At 45.0% G+C, this 20,881-nt stretch overlaps 1 protein-coding gene across 5 annotated transcripts in view; it reads right to left on the bottom strand.

Annotated features, from left to right (window-relative positions):
- Window positions 1-20,881, bottom strand: part of GALM (galactose mutarotase) — an 89,442-nt gene that overhangs the window by 16,072 nt on the left and 52,489 nt on the right. For all 5 annotated transcript variants that reach the window (XM_059078836.2, XM_067007767.1, XM_067007766.1 and 2 more), the window contains one exon: window positions 19,087-19,168. In XM_059078836.2, the coding sequence (XP_058934819.1) occupies window positions 19,087-19,168 (82 nt within the window). The remainder of the gene's footprint in view (window positions 1-19,086; window positions 19,169-20,881) is intronic.

Genomic DNA, 20,881 nt, shown 5'->3' on the forward strand with positions numbered 1-20,881 from the left:
CCTGGCACATAGTTAGTGCTCACTCTGTTACACACACACACACACACACACACACACACACACACACACAGTGATGCGTGCCTGGTTAAGAATCTCTGATCTATCTGCCTATACCACTACTTGTCACAAAACAAGTTGCCCTCTTATGTCCTGATACTGAAATGCACATTCGGAATGTTGCAGTCCCATAACCTGAGGTGTCTGGGCAAGAAATGCCGACTGGGAGTTTCCTGGCAGATTCCTCCTATAGCAATGTGGCAAAGGCTTTGCATAAAACATCAGGGCCTCCTTCTGGACGGTTTATGATTCCTCAATATTCTTGCAGCATGGACAACAAACTAACACGTGAAAGGGCACAGAAGCTTGTCTTAATCTGAGCAATTCAACAGCTCAAAGAAACCGCAGGAAAATGAAGTATCAGAGAAAGTGGAAATTGCCCCAATGACAGCTCAGAAAATGCGGCTGATTAGGCAAACTGTGTTCCCTGGTTGCAGGACATATCAGCAGTCATCATCACCAATTACTGTTATCAGCTTCAGGAGCTGCTCACTTGGTGGGCAGTTAAACTCAATAGACATTAAGGGTCAGGCAGGCCTGGATTTAAATCCTGACTTTCTTTGCTGTAAAAAATTGTGGAGGTCATGGAGCTTCTCTGAATCTTGACTTCCTCCTCTATAAAACAGGGATAACAAGAGTGTCTACTCATAGGATTATGGAAATTAAGTGAGATAAGGCATGCAAAGTGCTCCTACCCAGCACATAGGAAGTACTTAGTAATACAGCTGTATTATGGACAATAGCTGAGGGTGATAACAGCAAAGCCTTTGGAGATGGGGAGACTGGTTCCAAATCTTGACTCTACCAGTGGTTTACCCGTTTAACTTTGTGCAGGTTACCTGACCTCTCCAAATGCCCGTTTCTTCAAATGAGGCTTAACTGAAGCATAACACCTATTTCAAAGGTAGTTCAATGAGCTAATGCATGTATATGCTTAGCTCAGTATCTGGTACATATTAAACACTCAGTAAATGGTGGCAATGATGATAATGATGATGGTCATAATAATAGTTAATACTTACAAAGCTCTTAACTAAATGCCAGGAAGTGTTCTAAGCACTTTACACGTATTATCTCATTTAATCTTCACAACTCATGAGGTAGGTCCAGTTACCGTCTCCACTCTCCACTCTACAAATGAGGCCCTCGGAGGTAGAATAAGTTGTCCAAAATCACAGAGCTGGTGAGGATTTAAACCTAAGCAGTCAGGGTTTGAGTCCGTGCCCTTAACTACTGTGTTTTCCTGATGATGATATGTCAAAATCAGCCCTTTTAAACAGCCATCCAGGGCTTCCCTGGTGGCGCAGTGGTTAAGAGTCCGCCTGCCAATGCAGGGGACACGGGTTCGAGCCCTGGTCTGGGAGGATCCCACATGCCGCGGAGCAACTAAGCCCGTGCGCCACAACTACTGAGCCTGTGTTCTACAGCCCGCGAGCCACAACTACTGAAGCCTGCGCACCTAGAGCCCGTGCTCCATAACAAGAGAAGCCACCGCAATGAGCAGCCCGCGCACCACAATGAAGAGTAGCCCCCCGCTCACCTCAACTAGAGAAAGCCTGCGCGCAGCAACAAAGACCCAACACAGCCAAAAATAAATAAATAAAATAAATAAATTTAAACAGCCATCCAAGGTCATACCAAGGACTCACTTCACTAAGGTCAGAGGTGCTTTCCACTTCTCTGGCCAGGACTCGCTTGCCTGCCCCCATCAGTTTTCATGGCACCCCGGGGGGACTCACTGCCCAAGAGCAGTGCATTGCTGGGGCCAGATGTTGATCTATGAGAACCAAGACCTCCTTCCCAAATCCCCCTGGATCCACTGGACTCGGTCTGCCAATGGCTGTTAACTGCTCTCGTGTGAGAGGGGCAGCCCTTCTGCCAGTGTTCGGGGTTTGCTTGATGATTTCAAACGGGGAACACGTTGGGGCCGAAGAATTTTCCCACATGCTGCTTCAGAGCAGCTCGAGCAACCTCCAGCGACAACGGAGGCTCATAGGAGACCCCTGGCCCCCACTCTTCCCCGAGAGTCACAAGGCTCCCACAGTGATGGTTCACAGGAAGCCAAGAAGAGCAGCAGGGACAGGTCAGCTGATATCCTGACACCATGAAAAAGATAGTAGTTGAACATAGATAGCCAAATTATGTTCATGGCCTAGGGTCAGAGAACAGAACCAGTAAGGGAGAGAGGGGAGAAATCAGTCCAGCCTTTCTGGTCAGTGGACACAGTGGCAGTGTCAAGAAATGGCTTTACGTGGGGAATTTAGCCCCTCTGATCTCCATCAGTGCTCTCACTTCTCACAAATCACCCCAAACCAACATACCACCGTCTAAGTTGCGAGGCATACCCCAGACACCCTTATACTGACTGAGACTGCTGCCCGAAGCCCTCCTACACAGAAATGGTGGTCCCATCACAGCTGCTCGGCCTCCTCTGGTTTAGTCTGGACATGGAAATTGTGTGTTTGTACTAGTGGAGCTGGAGGGCAGGCAGCCTGGAAAGGCGGGGGCCGACCTCGCCAATCTCACTAACGTGCAGGATGTGGTCGTTATCCTCTCTGGGAATGTGTGCGCTGCAGACCCGGAGTTCTATTCGCTCCCTGCATCTGGCGCTGACCACAAGAACAACTTCACATGCTACAGATTTAGGAGCAGTTCTCTGTCCTGGGAAGAATTCTGGAATGGAGACGGAAAAGGAAGGAGGAAGCCTGCTCCCCAGGAACCAAACACAGATGCATTCAAATACAAACCATTCCTGGCCACCCCCTAGGCTTCTCAGACCGGGTCACAAGGCTGGTGGCTCACGGAGCTTGGGGAGATGAAGCCTCCGGGCTTCAGTGAGCAGGCTCTGCAGGGAGTTATCAAATGGCTTCTGATCTGTGGCTAATCTAGATGAAGATACAGAAGGTATTCTCCTCAGACCATGATAGCATGAAGCTGGGAGGCAGATACGCTTAGGATAACAGAATCAGGGATCCAAAAGAAAGTACAAAGCAGGGCTAAAGCACTGGTTACAAGATGAAATGTATGGATAACAGGAACAGATAGGGTCCTGCACTTTTGTCTGAAAAAAAAGAAAACAAAACCCCAAACCAAAGGACACCAGCTAGGTTTAGATTGTAACCCTAACCCCAGGTACAAAACAATCTTCTGAGGTTCTATTTCCTTACTTGTGAAATTGAGACACTATAGCCCCTCCCTCATTAAGCTGTCACGAAGATTAAGGACAGTTGATACAGGGAAAGTACCCAGCGCAGTGATGTGATGGTTCTTCGTACAGTGCTTCACACACAGGCGGTCTGGTTCCAGAGCCTTTGTTCTTAACCGTCATGTTACATTTACTCTCATAAATGTTAAGTCTAGTTCCTACAATTATTACCGACTAGGGAGAGATGTCGCTGAGCCACAGCTTGTATGAAAATGACTTTAAGGATGTGGCTGGCAGTAAGTTCGATGGAAGTCACCTAAAGACTGTAACGAGGTGCTGACAGCTCTTGGTTACTGTTTGCAGCACAGGCATCAGAGGATGACCTGAGGATGTTCTGCCTCAAGAAGAAATGACTTGGGGGTGACATGACAGCTGCCTTCTAAGGTCATAAGCCTGCTCTTTAGGGACCCGAGGCCCAGAACTAAGCCAAGTGGGGGTCGGCTCTAGGTAGACGGATTTCAGCTCAATATCAGGAAGGCCTTTCCTACGTGCTGGCCCAGCGTGGGCGGTGAGCATCCTGTCCAGAAGGCACCTGAGTGTCAGCAAAGCCCATGGTTCTGAGATTCAAATACTCAACTGGTGGGTGGTGGATGGAAAAGGTAAGGTCCTTTCCAACTGTGACATTCCAGGACTATAGGTCCAGTGGCCCATGTGACAAACACAGTGAAGCAAGTTTTTCCCTTTGGGGGCACACTGTGATATTTGGTTAATTCTCTCTCTCTCTTTTTTTTTTTTTTTTTTTTTTTTTAATGGTACGCGGGCCTCTCACTGCTGCGGCCTCTCCCGTTGCGGAGCACAGGCTCCGGACGCACAGGCTCAGCAGCCATGGCTCACGGGCCCAGCCGCTCCGCGGCATGTGGGATCCTCCTGGACCGGGGCACGAAGCCGTGTCCCCTGCATCGGCAGACAGACTCTCAACCACTGCGCCACCAGGGAAGCCCAATTCTCTCTCTTTTTTTAAATAAAAATTTCAGCTTGTCTTACCTAAGGAAGCCATTGGCTGAGAGCAGCTCTTTGCAGAATGAGCTGTAAAGAATGGCTTTTGATAAGAGAGGCTGAGTCAGAGTGTGAAGTGTTGGAGCGGAAAAGGGGAATAAAGGTAGTGAAGGGGCAGCAGGAGGACCCAGGGTTGTTGGGGAGAGGAGCAAATGGGCAGAAATAGGTGTCAAAAGGGGGGGAAAGCAACAAAACTTACTAGAGGTTACACAGAGCTCTTTAGAGCCTTTTCAGTAGCTGCTCAAAGCACGGACCGGGACCTTCAGCACAGGCATCACCTGGTGCCTGTTAGAAACAGGCTCCACCCCACACCGAGTCAGAATCTGCGTATCAACAAGTCCTCCAGGTGACTTGTGTCCACTTTAAGGGTGAAAGGCAGTGATGTGCAGACCATCTAAGGGAGACCTAGGCTCAAGTGTGCTGTACTTTCATCTCAAAAAAAAAGAAAAAAAGGGGGTGGTGGGGAGGCGAGGAATGCTGGGGCAAGAGGAAGAGTCTGGTCTCTATGGGGACAGCCCAGCTATGCTTCCAGCCCAGCTGCTCCAATTATGTCTGTTTCTTTAGTCAGGTTCAGAACAGTCAAATTTGCATAAGGAAACCAGCGGTAATGGGGCTCGTGGGCACAGGTACTCATCTGACACCTAATTAAGCCATCTTGGTAAATCATCTCTAGAATGCCTGTTATTATTTTAGGAAACAACATAAAGAGAATGATAATTAAAAGTAACACCCTGGGTGGGAATTTTGACTTCATTCCAGTAGTTGGCATGTTAAGTACCTTGGGATTTTCTTTTTAAGGTAACATTTCTATAAATTTTCGTAGATCACACGACCTCAAAGCTTGTCTCCGCTGCAGTTTTTTCCCTTTCCTCTGCCGATGCTTCAATTTTGCGGCTTTATTCTACTGCTGGTTTTTATGTATTTATTTATTTTTTCCCACTGAGCACTTTTTGGTTTTGACTTGCAGTGGGGGAGGGTGTTACTTCTGGATATTACATGCCATTGGAAGCATACAATGCTAAACACTGTTGCATGATGTTTTCAGGTGAGAAGACAATTTTACATTTCACAGTTGGGCCCACGTGAGGCATTTTCATGGGGGGACTTTTTCCATCCTAGACTCTCATCAAGATGGTATCTGGGGATTTGCCGCCAGTGTAAAATTCACCCAACTGTCTGCAGCCTCCTAGCCTTCCCGCTAGACCTGGTCTCCTCCTGAGTGCCACCACGTTCCCCTGGACTTCCAGGTGTGCACGAGGGCCCTCACATCCTTTGTTGCCTCCCCCGGGCCCACTGTCTATGACCTGGGCCACTTGGTTAGTAACACCCTTATTGACCTGCTTTACACCCTGTCCTTTCCTCCTGCCCCTCCTTCCAGACAAAATCCAACTAGGGATCATCCCACAATCCACCTTCTCTGCTTCGGACTCCAGCTGCTGAGAGAAACACTTGCTGGGGTGGTATTTCTAAAATGCCAGTCTTGCTAGGTTAATCCCCTGACTTAAAATCCTTCAAAGTCTTACATGATTTAAAGATAAAATCCTAGCTCCTTTTACTATGGCACAGAATGCCCATGAAGACTACACTCAAGGGCTTCCCTGGTGGCGCAGTGGTTGGGAATCTGCCCGCCAATGCAGGGGACGTGGGTTCGTGCCCCAGTCCGGGAAGATCCCACATGCCGCGGAGCAACCAAGCCCATGAGCCACAATTACTGAGCCTGCGCGTCTGGAGCCTGTGCTCCGCAACGAGAGAGGCCCGCGCACCGCGATGAAGAGTGGCCCCCGCTTGCCACAACTAGAGAAAGCCCTCGCACAGAAACGAAGACCCAACACAGCCAAAAATAAATAAATTTTTAAAAAAGACTACACTCAACTACAAGCCTGGGACCAGGATGAGGCAATCTGGGACCCAGGGTTCAAAATTTAAGGAGACCCTCGCTCTCAGGTGCTGACCCTGCTCCTGCATGACCCTGAAAGTGAGTGCTGCCTTAAACTTTGCACGCTAGGTGCTGCACCTCTCTTGCCTCACCCTAGCCTCCACCCAGCCAAACTGTCTCTGTAGCTTTTGACTTAACAGCCTAACCCTCACACCCACATTCCGTACTTATTAGTACTCTTCCTCTCCTTGTTGCTAGATCCTCACAGACGCTAAGAAGCTTCTCGAAGCTCAGGGTGATATCGAGAAAGCCTCTTCCTACCCTCGCCTCCATGCTGCCTTAGTCCCATGGGCATCACCTCTACCACTGCCCTGACTACATTAGATTCTTCACTCCCTGTGAGCCTCTCAAGGGCACAGGTAGTGTTTCTATGGCCAGTGCCCCAGGGAGCATGTAGCAATCACTAGGTGTTCCACAAGCGTTAGCTGAACTGAATGCAAGTCTGCTCTGAGAACTTGCTTGAGTTAGCCTCAGGCCCATGGCACAAAGCCCACAGTTACCTCTGAACCCTTTCAAAATGGGGTGACCTCTAAGGATTGTTATGCACCAGGTATGAACTAGAGCCAGGCCCCTGTCCAGACCTAGGGGTGGGGGAGGGGAGTTGGTAAGCCATAAGCTCTTAAAGTGTGGTACTCAGAGTTTCTAGCAAATAACTCCCCTTCTGACAAATTTACTTGCTGTTACTCTGAAATTTCCATAGGAATTATGCAATGTCTGGCCAAGTGCTAATTTCTGAGCTTTCTTCCTCCCAAATTTTCACCGTGCTGGCTCATGTTTGCCAATCTCATAGCAGTGATATTTTCTAGGAGGGAACACGAGAAGCTTTGCGAGTATTCTGGAGTCTCATAAAGCTGTTCTTGGGGCCGTTTTATAAGGTGGGAATCGGTAATGCCTCCCCTTGGAGGGTATCATTCCTACCAGGAAAGTTCCTTGGAGTTTCTGTATTGAACTTTCTTAGACACTGTCTAGGAGGGACCTGTCATAGAAGAAACAGCTCTAGGGTAAATAACAGTCTATAAGATCCAATATCACCAGTTTTACTCTTTTAGAGTCATTCAAGTATTTTCTTAACTGTAGCCTTATTTCTTTGAGGACAGGACCTGTGCTATGTACGTGGCTGTATGTTCTCCATGCTGCCTGGGTGTACCTATTTTGCTCAACATTGCTTCCCCAGGACTGCATAGTACCTGGCGCATAGTAGGTACTTGATCTCAGCAGGTGATGGAGCATGGGAGAAGAAAGTTGGGGGATAGACTTGGACCTAGATGGGCTAGTCTCCAGAACTGCAGAGCTGAGGGTAACAAACACAACACCATGCTCTGACTTTCCACTTACAGGGAGGCCCCAGCATGTCTGCCTGCTCCCACACTCCACAGACTGATGACCAAGCCTGGAATCCTGACTGCACAAGGGCTGGTGAGTATTGGAAGATAATTTCATTCATCTGATCAAGCAGAAACAAACTCTGGCCATCCAACCCAGAGTGTTGGCTGCCGTAGCTTCTCTGGGTAGGACCTTGGGGAAGTTACTCTTCTTCCTGGTGTGCCATCTTCCTCCTCTAGCTAGCCTTCTAACTCCTTTTAGGGAATTTAATGGTGATGAATTTTTTAAAAAAATTTATTTTTAAACCACCCTGAATATTACAAAGACGGAAATACACCATCGCTAGTCTCAAAAAAGATGACTATCTTGCAAACAATGCAACCGACAAGGGATTAATCTCCAAAATTTACAAAAAGCTCATGTGGCTCAATATAAAAATACAAACAACCCAATTAATACATGGGCAGAAGACCTAAACAGACATTTCTCCAAAGAAGATAGGGCTAAGAGGCACATGAACAGATGCTCAACATTTCTAATTTATTAGAGAAATGCAAATCAAAACTACAGGGAGGTATCACCTCACACTGATCAGAATGGCCATCATCAAAAAATCTACAAACATTAAATGCTGGAGAGGGTGTGGAAAAAAGGAACCCTTCTACACTGTTGGTGGGAATGTAAATTAGTACAGCCACTATAGAGAACAGTATGGAGGTTCCTTACAAAATTAAAAATAGAGTTACCATATGATCTAGCAATCCCACTCCTGGGCATATATCCAGAGAAAAACATGGTTCGAAAGGATACATGCACCCCAATGTTCACTGCAGCGCTGTTTACAATAGCCAAGACATGGAAGCAACCTAAATGTCCATCAACAGATGAATGGATAAAGAAGAGGTGGTACATATATACCATGGAATATTACTCAGCCATTAAAAAGAATGAAATAATGCCATTTGCAGTAACATGGATGGACCTGGAGATTATCATACTAAGTGAAGTACGTCAGACAGAGAAAGACAAATATCATATGATATCTCTTATATGTGGAATCTAAAAAAAAATGATACAAACGAACTTATTTACAAAATAGAAACAGACTCACAGACTTAGAGAAAGAACTTATGGTTACCGGGGGGGAAGAGGGTGGGGGAGGGATGGATTGGGAGTTTGGGACTGACATGAACACACTGATCTATTTAAAACAGATACCCAACAAGGACCTACTGTATAGCACAGGGAACTATGCTCAATACTCTGTAATAACCTAAATGGGAAAAGAATTTGAAAAAGAATAGATACATGTATATGTATAACTGAATCACTCTGCTGTACACCTGAAACTAATACAACAGTTAATCAACTATACTCCAATATAACAATTAAAAAACAAAACAAAAACAAAAAAAGATGACTATCTTTATGTATAATAATACATAATGGGGCAACCTTAAGTTATCATTACCTCAATAGGGAAAACAAGACCAGAAAATCCCTCTGTGGACCAAGATGATGGGACCAACTCACACAGAGGTTGACACAGAATCTCAGGGGCTGGGGACTTCCCTGGCGGTCCAGTGGTTAAGACTTTGCCTTCCAGTGCAGGGGGTGTGGGTTCAATCCCTGGTTGGGAGCTAAGATCCCAAAACATAAAACAGAAGCAATTTTGTAACAAATTCAATAAAGACTTTAAAAAAATGGTCCACATCAAAAAAAGTCTTAAAAAAAAAAGAATTTCAGGGGCTTATGAATCCCTTGAAGTTCTTTCATCATCTTCCTAGACATACAAGCATGGACCCTGGTTAAGAATATCTGGGTTAGAAGTTCCGTGTGGTCTTCCAATCATTGTTAGAAACTAATAGGACCTCAGAGTTCAACTAATGTAACCGTCATCTAATGAGATTTTACAGATTAGGTTAGGAGGACCAAAGGGTTTTCATGGCTAACTTGAGAGCAAAGATGGTGGGTAGCAGAACTGAGACCTGCATCCAGGTTTGCTTAATTCCAGTTATCACACGGTATTGCTTTAATACACTATGTTTAAAACAAATGTAAAGAAGAGAGAAGAGTGGAAAAAGACTGCCAAGGGGTGGAGGGGGAAAGGAAGTAGTTGTTCATAGCATGTGCAGACTGGCTGCTGCTTGGTTTCACTTTTCTGTTTATCATAGATTAGTTTTCTAGCTTCAAGCCAAAGAGACCGGACCTGAAGCTCCCTCCTAGCTTCCTACTTTGGATCTGTAACTAGTAAGTCCTGATAGAACATCTGAGGTAGACTTAATGGAGAGGAAGATAAGGGAGCCTGGGCACACTCTAAAACAGATTATGTCATTACGAAAACCCCAGAGCAACAAAGAATCCACTGTTTCCAGCAAGTGGGAGAAACATCTCTAAGGAGAAAGTATGAGCCTTGAAGAGAGTAGGGGTATATGCAGCAAGTAAGGGGTATCGAGTGGTCCCTATGGGTGGGAGGGGGATGCTGAAACAGGGTGAGGTGTGAGTGAGGCACGCTGGTGTCTGGCCTGGGAGCCATCTAAAAGTTTCTTTACACTGGAGAGTATCCAAGTAAGATCTGCATTTTAGTTAGATATCTTTAGTAACCGGATGGAGGATAGATCTAAAGAGATTTTTTCCCCCTAGTTAGAGAGCTGTTGTCCAGATTCATTTGTTCATTCACTGATCCCAAATTATGAAGCTTGTGATATAAACCTGGGCGCTGATCTAGAGAAGAAAAGACAACCTACGCTGGGACAGTGACGACGGAGATGGAGCCATATAATCAATGATACATACTGAAGAGACAGATTCAAGAAATCTCAGTTGTTAAAAAACATCAGGAGCTAATGACTAACTATATGGGGATGGGTGCGGGGAGGGACTGAAAAGGGAAGAGGAAGCATATTGATGGATGGTTGAAACAAATTCAGGGGATTTTTAGGGCATACTCTGCATGATACCATAATGATGGATACATGTCATTATACATTTGTCCAAACTCATAGAATACACCACACCAAGAGTGAACCCTAGGGACTTCCCTGGCGGTCCAGTGGTTAGGACTCTGTGCTTCCACTGCACGGGGTGTGGGTTCGGTCCCTGGTCGGGGACCTAAAATCCTTCAAGCTGTGCAGCGCGGCCACCCCCACCCCAAAAAAGAGTGAAGCCTAATGAAAATTATGAACTTCGGGTGATAAAGACATGTCAATGTTGGGTTTTTTGTTCTTAATAAATTTATTTTATGTATTTATTTTTGGCTGCGTTGTGTCTTCATTGCTGCGCATGGGCTTTCTCTAGCTGTGGCAAGCGGGGCTACTGTTCGTTGCGGTGTGCGGGCTTCTCATTGCGGTAGCTTCTCTTGCCGCGGAGCACGGGCTCTAGGCGCACAGGCTTCAGTAGCTGTGACACTTGGACTCAGTAGTTGTGGCTCGAGGGTCTAGTTGCCCTGCAGCATGTGGGATCTTCCCCGACCAGGGATCGAACTCATGTCCCCTGCATTGGCAGGCGGATTCTTAACCACTGCGCCACCAGGGAAGCCCCTCAGTGTAGGTTTACCGATTATAACAAATGCACAACCCTGGTGGTGGATGTTGATAAGGGGAAGCTGTCATGTGTGGGAATGGGGGTTACGGAAAATCTCTGTACCTTCTACTCAGTTTTTTCTGTGAGCCTAAAACTTCTCTAAAAAAAATCAAGCCTTATTACAAAAAATCAGCAGGACCTGAGGATGATATTGAGTAGGGTGGGGAGATGGGATGAAAAGGAAAGAGGAAGCATATGGATGGAGGATTGAAACTAATATTATATCCACTATTTTAGAATTATATAAAGTCTAAAGGAGTTTTCTGTAAGAAGCTCTGCAAAGATTAAAACACGTAGATCAAAACAGTCTTCATCTGCACCATCTTTGAACTGGGAGACTACTTTGGAATTTGTCATTTCTCCAGGTCAGAGACTTAGACCTGCCCTAGGGAAGTAATTATAAAAGCAGCTGAATTGTAGGTTGAACCCAGACAGGTTGAAATAAAATACAAATGTCTTGCTGAGCTTCTCTCCACAGCCTCATGGTAAGCCTTTCCTACGAGAATTCTAATTTTGTCAAAATGGGGTTGCTTTCATGTAATTTTAGTAGGACCTTTCAAAAATGGAGAGCAGCAAGAACTGCTGTCCACATGTGAACACAGATAAGCTGGGGGACAAAGTGGATTGGGTAAATTTTTATAAAAATAAAAGGTATCTCATCTCAAGGAAGAGAATAAGACGGGATTTTACTAATGTTACTTTAAGAGACAAAAGACCCAATCAAATCATTCATTTTTGCTGTCTTAATTACTTATCTACGACGAGTAAAGAATAGCACAATTAAAAGGAAAAAAAAAAGCTATGTGCTGTAAATGCCGATAAAGACACATGCTTAGTTTTGCACTGTGCTGTACACATCATAAAATCTTGCTGGGCTGGTGGCCCAGATCGCCTCCAAGTCTCACAGTTCTGTAAGGCAAAAGGATGAAATGTAATATTTACAACCCTGGGAATGAATTAATCCCTGGAGAAACAGGGATTTTCTGTTTCTCACCTGCTCACATTCAGCTTGCTTAGTACCTGAGCAGGGTACCAGAGACTGGTTTCCTCCTGTTGCCACAGGGCAGGACACTAGACTCAGGCCTCGAAGCTAAATATCTGACATGTCAGCACAGAGACCTGGCACTGGAGTGTTCTCTCTCTGTGGACGTCCACCTGTCCTTCCTGGTAAATGGCTTCCAGGAGTTCCAACTCTGGGAAACTACAGGGAGATCCCTGACAACAACATAAAAAACATACTCAAGGTGACCTGAAGATGCCCCAATAACAGAGTATGTACCCATCCTAAGTAGTAGCAAATGCTATAAGGGCTGTACATTTTTTTAAGTTGAGAAAAACAACTGCTCGGAAAAACCAAAACTACACTAACTGCTGACATGCAAACCCAGTTTTGACAGCTTAGCTGCAACTCTGCTCCTGGTCTACAGGTGAAATGAACTCTCAGCCTTGCAGAGACCTTCCATTGGTGCAGGAGAGAGGTGCCTGTGAGCAAGGACCATGGCTCACATTTGCTGAGGCATTTCCAGTGGGCTTTGGGAAAAGGACAGCCTTTTACCAGAGCAGAGAAAGGGGAAGAATGAAGAAGCCACAGAGTACAGGCCGTTGTCTTCCAGGCTTTTTTGGCAGACAGGGCTGACGACATTTTATATGCTCCCCTGAAAAGTGTCAAGAGGACGAAAGGCAGGAGTGAAACAGGTGCCCAAGGCTGCTGGAGGTCTGTGGCCCTGCCTTTGGTAGAGGTCTAAATGCAGCTATAAGTTTAAGACGAAGAGATCTCATCATATTGTGCTTGCTTTGGTTCCCTGAAACTCTATGTCAGGGTATCCCTTTCCTCTCTCTGTAATAATGACCAGTCAGTAAGCCTGTGATAAACAAACTGGAGGACAGGACTTCACCTCTCCCCACAAACACACATGGGGGAAAGGTCCCTTTTCATCGAGTACCTCAGCCACAGTATTACAACTACTGTAAGATAAGAGGCGCTACTTTCTCATACAATGGGTTTTCCCACCACCTGAAAAATTATTTGCTGAGGGTTTGTAACCAAGGTAAAAACACCCCCAAAGTTTAGATCTGCATCAGCATTTCCCTTAAGAACTCAGATCACAGCTTTCATGAAGGGCAAACGAAAAGGAGTTGAAAAACAAATGTAAGTATAAATTAACAGCCACAAAAGATGGAGACATGGCCTCTATCTTTGCCTTTTCAGGCTCCAGACGCACAGGCTCAGCGGCCATGGCTCATGAGGCCAGCCGCTCCGCGGCATGTGGGATCTTGCCGGACCAGGGCACAAACCCGTGTCCCCTGCATCGGCAGGCGGACTCTCAACCACTGCGCCACCAGGGAAGCCCTGTCTTTCTTGTTTTTCTCTTTTTAAATATAATTTGAACAAATTTGTTTTTTGTTTTCTTTGCAGAAATAAATTGAGAAGAAGGAGAAACGGGAAGGAAAACAGTGAGAGAAGCTGGGAGGCCACCTGTATAAACGGTGGCAAAAGAATGAGAACTGACAACTGTCCAAAGCTTTATTTATTTATTTAGTTTTCTGGCTCCCTGTTTCTTGGCTATACGGTGATCTTGGCCATCTATATAGTCAAGACATTCATTTAGTTTTCTTTTTTTCTCTCTTTTCTGCCTTTCCCCCTCCCGCATCTAACCAGGTCTAGTTAAGAGCTTGAGTTTTAATACCAGACTACCTAGGTTTGAATTCCAGCTTTCCACTGCTCTTTAACTGAGTGGTCCTCAGTAAGTTACTTACTTAAACTCCCTGTGCTACAGTTTCCACATCTGTTAAGTCAAAAAAAATGAGCAGAACCTACCTTACAGGGTTGTGGTGTGGATTATTTATAAAGTATCTCAGAAATACCAGCTATTATTATCATAAACCCACACTTCATCTCACAGATAAACAGTATCTTCCTTTCTCTCAATTCAACACAACCTCAGTCTCTAGATACTGCATATCAATTCCCAGAACCCTTAACAAGTGTGGCTGGTCTAACAGGTTTCTTGCAGCACGTCTCACGGAAGTGGGATTGGGGTTCAGTCCAGTCCAGTTCTGGCCGAGTATCTGGTACACCTGTGAGTCTGCCCTGTGTGGACTGGCCTTGAACTCCAGGCCAGCCTAGGGTCATCCAGGGCCACCCCAGGGATTGCAGCCATATCAGAGCCTGGTGCAGATGTGACCTGGCCCCAGCCAACTGCTTATTGGCCCACCCATTTTCTGCCACCAAAAGCATGCCCTGAATGCTTCAGAAGCCCAGCACTTCCCTGGGGACAGTCCTGCTGTCTCCTGCACTGCCCATTCTTGTTCATCTCCGTCGAAAACACATTTCTCCTCCTCATTGCCTGGCAAAACGCTACTTGCCCTTCCAAGTTTTATTTCATTCTCATCTCCTCTACCTGGGAGCCCCCAGGCAGTGTTTTCCTTCTGTACCAAGTCTCTTAGTTACATCTACTTTGACATGATCTTCCAGGTCAGTGGATAATATTCTGGCTGATTCCTCCACTAGACTGTCAACTCCTGGCAAGCGCAGCTACACTGGGGAGGCATTTCTGAATGACCAAGTGACTTTGGACTCGTCTCAGTTAAGCCACTTGCTTGTGGGCTTTTGGTCAATGTTAAGAGTCAGATGAAATCTGAGCTCCTAGAGATTTCCTCTCTGCTGAAAGTGAGCCAGACATGTGAATTCTTACATCACCGAAGGGTACAGTAGAAGTTACTGCCCTTTTTGAGGAAGTTACAAAGGAATAATACAGTTATTTGTTTCTTAAGCATTTCTGAGAAGCGAGGAAGAAAAAACCCCCTATAATTTCAGTTTGTGTCATTGGGCAAATAGATATAATCTATGACAGACCAGCTAATGTATGGATATGTAAAAGATAATTACAAATTTTTCATGAGCTCTGAAGTTGTTGCAACTTATTTACTTCTGTAATAGAGTTCTAATGAATTTGAAGGGTGGTGGAGATAGCCGTAAAATGTTATACTAAGAGCCTTGTAGAATCACAAAATGTAAGAGTTACAAGTGACCCTGCAGACCAATTATTGGTTCTTAATCATGAGTGCATAATAAAATTTTCACTGGTCCACAGAAAACTGAGATAGATTTGGATAATCAGCTGTCATATTTCTTTAAAAAGTAAGAAAAATTGGGCTTCCCTGGTGGCACAGTGGTTAAGAATCCGCCTGCCAATGCGGGAGGCACGGGTTTGAGTCCTGGTCCGGGAAGATCCCACATGCCACGGAGCAACTAAGCCCATGCACCACAACTACTGAGCCTCCGCTCTAGAGCCCACAAGCCACAACTACTGAGCCCATGTGCCATAACTACTGAAGCCTACGCGCCTAGAACCCAGTGCTCCGCAACAAGACAAGCCACCGCAATGAGAAGTCCGCGCACTGCAACGAAGAGTAGCCCCCGCTTGCGGCAACTAGAGAAAGCCCATGCGCAGCAAACAAAGACCCAACGCAGCCAAAAATAAAAATAAATTTTTTTTTAAAAAAGTAAGAAAAATTCAATTTAAAGGGTAATTTTTTATCCTGAGATTGAATTTTCCCCACTTTTGTGGTGTTAATATATTCTTTCTTTTATGAAAAATGGTGATTATGAATGGTAGTTTCAGCTTTTTTAAAAAATGTAGCCTATTGACCTCTGTTCCTTATTATTATCCCAATTGGTTAAATGTTTTTTAATTGAAATATAATATGCATATATTCCCAATTAATTTTAATAGCCCTGTATTTGTAATAGCTTTCTAGCTTGGCAAAATGAAAAGTTGGGCAACCCCAGATAAGTTTGCCAAACTGTTTTTTAAATAAAATTTATGGGTCTGATTTATGAAAATTTATGAACCCTGATTGAGTTCAACCTCCCATTTGCAGAAAAGGAAATAAGAGTCTATAGATGTTAAATGTTAAAGCATTATACATGCACCCAAGGTCCCCTAGCTAGTCAATAGCAAAGCCAAGACTAGAACCTGGGCTCTTGCCTCCCTGAAAGTCCAGAGATCTCACAGCTGACTCAACTTCACAGATGTTCAATATTAGTACAGAGTGTAGATTATTTTTTTTTTTTTTGCGGTTCCTGGGCCTCTCACTGCTGTGGCCTCTCCCATCGCGGAGCACAGGCTCCGGACGCACAGGCTCAGTGGCCATGGCTCACGGACCCAGCCATTCCGCGGCATGTGGGATCCTCCCGGACTGGGGCACGAACCCGCGTCCCCTGCATCGGCAGGCGGACTCTCAACCACTGTGCCACCAGGGAAGCCCCAGAGTGTAGAATTTGATCCTAAAGACACTTACAGTGCAGAACTGAGATGAACATGAGTTTTATGCGCTCAATTAGATTGCATGTTAAGCTGTACTTTGCTTTGCCACAATTATCTCTTACAATCATGACAAATCATCTTTACCTGGTATGAGTTATGCATTTTTGTGATTTTCATCTGATCAAAACTCAGCAGGATAACATAAAATTTTATAAATATACAGAAATAAATATGCCCTTATTTCATCACCTCCATTTTTAAGCTACTTAGTTCATTTTCTTCCTTATCAGTCACAAAACAGAAGCTGCCACCATTTTCCCCTTGCAGTTCACATCACACAGTTCTAATGCAGTAATTCTGCATCTAGGACAAGATGGGCCAGCTTATTCATGTCCATCTATTGAGCCATGTCAATATCAGAAGATAACACGTTACCAAGACAAACATAAAAGCCCTGGAGCCAGAAAAACATTCAACACTGTGATGCCAAAAATTTTTAATTCATGTATCTTGATTCCTCATTATTATTCTAATTAGTTTTGTAGTCGCCTTGTTTATAGAAGTTTCTAATTCCTGCTGTTAACTGAAGTTGCTGTTCAGTACGCAGGCTCACATTCTTTTTCCCCTTAAGAATTTTGAACTAGCAGCCATAAACACAGCCCTATTGTTTTAAAGATGCAGAAATAAAGACGCCCAAACAAAAGCCCTTACCTAAAGTAAGGCAGGTGCCCAGTAAACTTTAGTATCTTATTTGGATCCCTGGGTCTTTCTTTTTTTCCAATTTTGAAAATTTGAAATAATTTTAGACTTACAAAAATGTTGCAAAAATAATGTATCTATGTGTACCCTTCACCCACCTTTCTCTGCCCTTTTTCTGCCTCATGATCCAGTCTAGGATCCCATGTTGCATTTAATTATTCTATCTCCTTAGTCTCCTCTGTGACTGCTACTCAGTCTTTTTTTGTCCTTCACGATCTTACTATCTTTGAAGAGTACTGGTCAATTATTTTGTAGACGATCCCTCAATTGGGTTCATGTCATATCGTCTCCTGAATGAACTGAGGTTCTGCATTTTTGACCGAAAACCACACAAATGATGTGCTTTTTTCAGTGTATCATATGAGGGGGATGTAATGTCAATAGTCTTCTTACTTGTGATGTAAACCAAGTAACTAACAAAGATGGTGCCCTTGTCTTCTAATTGCTCATATTCTATCATCTAAGCTCTTTATTGGAGCAGAGGTGACAACTAAGGTACTAGTACCCTTACACAGGGTAGGAACAGAAGGGACAGGTCTTCCTGACCTTTCTCATGTAGCTACCATAGCAACGGGCTTCTGAAGGGCTGGCGCCCTAAACAGAAGCCTGAGAGAACAGACCACAGGACGTAAGCCATCTGATAAAGGAGCTATGAGGTAACACATCCGAGAAGTCAAGTCACTGTCAGACACAGGCAAGAGACCTAGATCAGGCAAGGGCAGCAGGAAGGTGGCCCTTCCTCCAGAAGGGGAACTGACACAGAAAGTGTTTGTGTCTTTCTAGATTTCTGTTCTTCCTTCCCTTCATCCTCTACTTTTGTTTACTTTAGTTTTCTTTGACGATGCCTTCTACATTCAGCTGATCTCTGATTTTAACAAAATCCCAGTAAGAATATGTATCTACTGCTTTGGGGATAATTATTACAAGTTAATTTCTATAAACTGCCACAAATAACAGCACCCCTGCTGTTCATCTTGTTGTCATCTATCTGTCCCCTGGAGCCAGATGGGGGTACACGTACAGTCTAGTACAAAACTATACCCCTCAATCCTGGAGATAACACATGAACCAAGGTTCTTTCTTTCCTTTTTTAAATTGAGATATAATTCACATACCTTTTTAAAGTGCACAATTCATCAATGTTTAGTATATTTACAAGGTTGTGCAACCATCACCACGGTCTGATTCCAGAATCTTTCACCCCATAAAGAAATCTAGTACCCATTGTCACTCCCCATTCTCCTCTGTCCCCAGCACCTGGCAACTCACCAATCTACTCTCTATCTCTATGGATTTGCCTATAGAACCAAGGTACTTTTGATCCCAAATAAACAATAACCAAAATGGTCTCAATCCCGTAAACCTAGGACACACACACACACACACACACACACACACATGAAACTTGACTCTGCCAACACCTCGCCTTCCCTTTTGTTACGCAGAACTCCTCCTTCCACCCCATCCCGCTAACTGTGTCTCGGAGGTGATGTATCTGTATTTGTCCTCCTCGGGGTACAACCCATCCAACCTTTTCCTTTTCTGTCAAAAACCATGACATGTACTATCAGTGTCCTTCATTTGTGAGATAATGCTTAGGTAAATTTATCTCTGCTAAGATGCTAAGGAGTAACAGATTTACATTTTAATGGAGAACTTCTGGAGTCTATGGCTCAACTAGGATGACCATCTGACCCAGTTTGGGGGGATTATCTCAGTTTATGCCTGTTGCCCTGGCAAAATTATTAATAGCATCCCCTTTCCCTCTCAAGAGTGTCCTGGTTTGGGTGTTTTAAGTATATGGTCACCCAACCATAACCAAAATAAATGACTAATCGTGGTAATTATGGGCATTGTGTCAGGCCAACAAGGGAAATAGACTTAGAGAAATAAAGTTTTAATGTTTCTCACATTGCACCCCAGCTCTGCATTCCCATAAAAGGTTTAAATTCACCAACCTGTAGGAATCAGGGTTTCATCCACAGGCAAAAAAGCATCAGCTTCTATAGTGACTTCATGGTCATATATATTCGGGGAACCCTGGGAGAGAAAAAGTAGAGAAAGAAAAGAAGGTTTACTGCTCAGTCTTATTTTATATATTTGCTTTATAACTTCTCTTGCAGAAATGTTTTCAAGTATTGACGAAAACTTTAGAAATCCCATTTGACCTATGATGATGATTAATTTGTTCATTTAAGTTAGGTAGATAGGGGCTCAAAAATAGCAGCCGATACATTTGGAAGAAACTTTCGAGTGTGACCCCAGCATGCATGTTCTTTTCTGAGTGGAATTATGAAAGTGAAAAGTCAGAGAAACAACAGTGGTTTGAAAGCCTTTTGGATTTTGACTTATTAGCAGAGGGTTTTCTTCTACTGTCCTCACATGCCAGGCCAACAAAAGATCAAGTGTCAGTGACCTGTAACACACAGGTGCTGGACAGCCAAAGCATCACCTCTAGGTTCACTAGGGGTGGGCCATGTCACCCCTCCTCTGGCCTAGTTCCCACTCAGAGGACCCACTCCCTGCTCCATGGCAGAAGCCTGGAAGTCAGAACTGGGGTCCCATCTCCCCCGTAAAGATGCAGCCTGCCCTCCTGGCGGAGTCAAAGGCTGGTCCATGAAGCACTGGTCAGTGGTCAGAAAGGCCCGGGGTCTAGTTCTGGACTTATTTCCTTCAGTATAAAATCGGGCTGATGTCCCCATTCTGGGCAGGGTTCTTGGAGAACAGTTCAGTAAGGATGTGTTGTGTTGCTTGCAAACTGGAAAATGCACATACATGTTTCTAATAAAAAAGATTACATTTTATTTATTTATTTAGTTAGTTAGTTAGTTATTGCAGTACGCGGACCTCTCCCGTTGCGGAGCACAGGCTCTGGACACGCAGGCTCAGCGGCCATGGCTCACGGGCCTAGCCACTCCGCGGCATGTGGGATCTTCCCGGACCAGGACACGATCCCGTGTTCCCTGAATCGGCAGGCGGACTCTCAAACACTGCACCACCAGAGAAACCCGGATTACATTTTAATAGCAGTATTTTAAAGCTTCACAGCAAAAGATGTGGAAAGGAAACCAAGTGAGGGCTTTTGCTGAGTGAATGCTCAAAAATAAACGAAACCAGGGCTTCCCTGGTGGCGCAGTGGTTGAGAGTCCACATGCCGACACAGGGGACACGGGTTCATGCCCTGGTCCGGGAAGATCCCACATGCCACGGAGCGGCTGGGCCCGTGAGCCATGGCCGCTGAGCCTGCGCGTCCGGAGCCTGTGCTCTGCAACGGGAGAGGCCACGGCAATGAGAGGCCCGCGTACCACACACACACACACACACACACACACACACACACACACACACACACACACACACAAAACAAACAAACAAAAAATAAACGAAACCAGTAGTTTTCAGCTAGGGATGATTTTGCCCCACAGGGGTCTCGAGACATTTTTGATTGTCACAGCTGGGGGTGGTAATGCTACTGGGGAAGCAGTTGTGTGAAGAGGCCAGGGATTCTGCCAAACAGCCTACCATGCTCAGGACAGCCTCCGCACCCCGGCAACAAGGAGTCACCTGGCCCCAAATGTCAACAGTGCCGAGGTTGAGAAAGCCCGAGCTCAGCTAAATTGAAGGCTCTGAGGGGTTCCTGAGAAGTGAGCAGAGAGAGGAAGAGTGCTCTGGGTTAACGGAAAACATATTCTACTGTCAGAAGGCCTCAGCCACACAATCAAAGGGAGTCGTCCAGAGGACAAAGGCCAAGAT

Source organism: Kogia breviceps, chromosome 11 (genome assembly GCF_026419965.1).
Source record: "Kogia breviceps isolate mKogBre1 chromosome 11, mKogBre1 haplotype 1, whole genome shotgun sequence".
NCBI lineage: Eukaryota > Metazoa > Chordata > Mammalia > Artiodactyla > Physeteridae > Kogia > Kogia breviceps.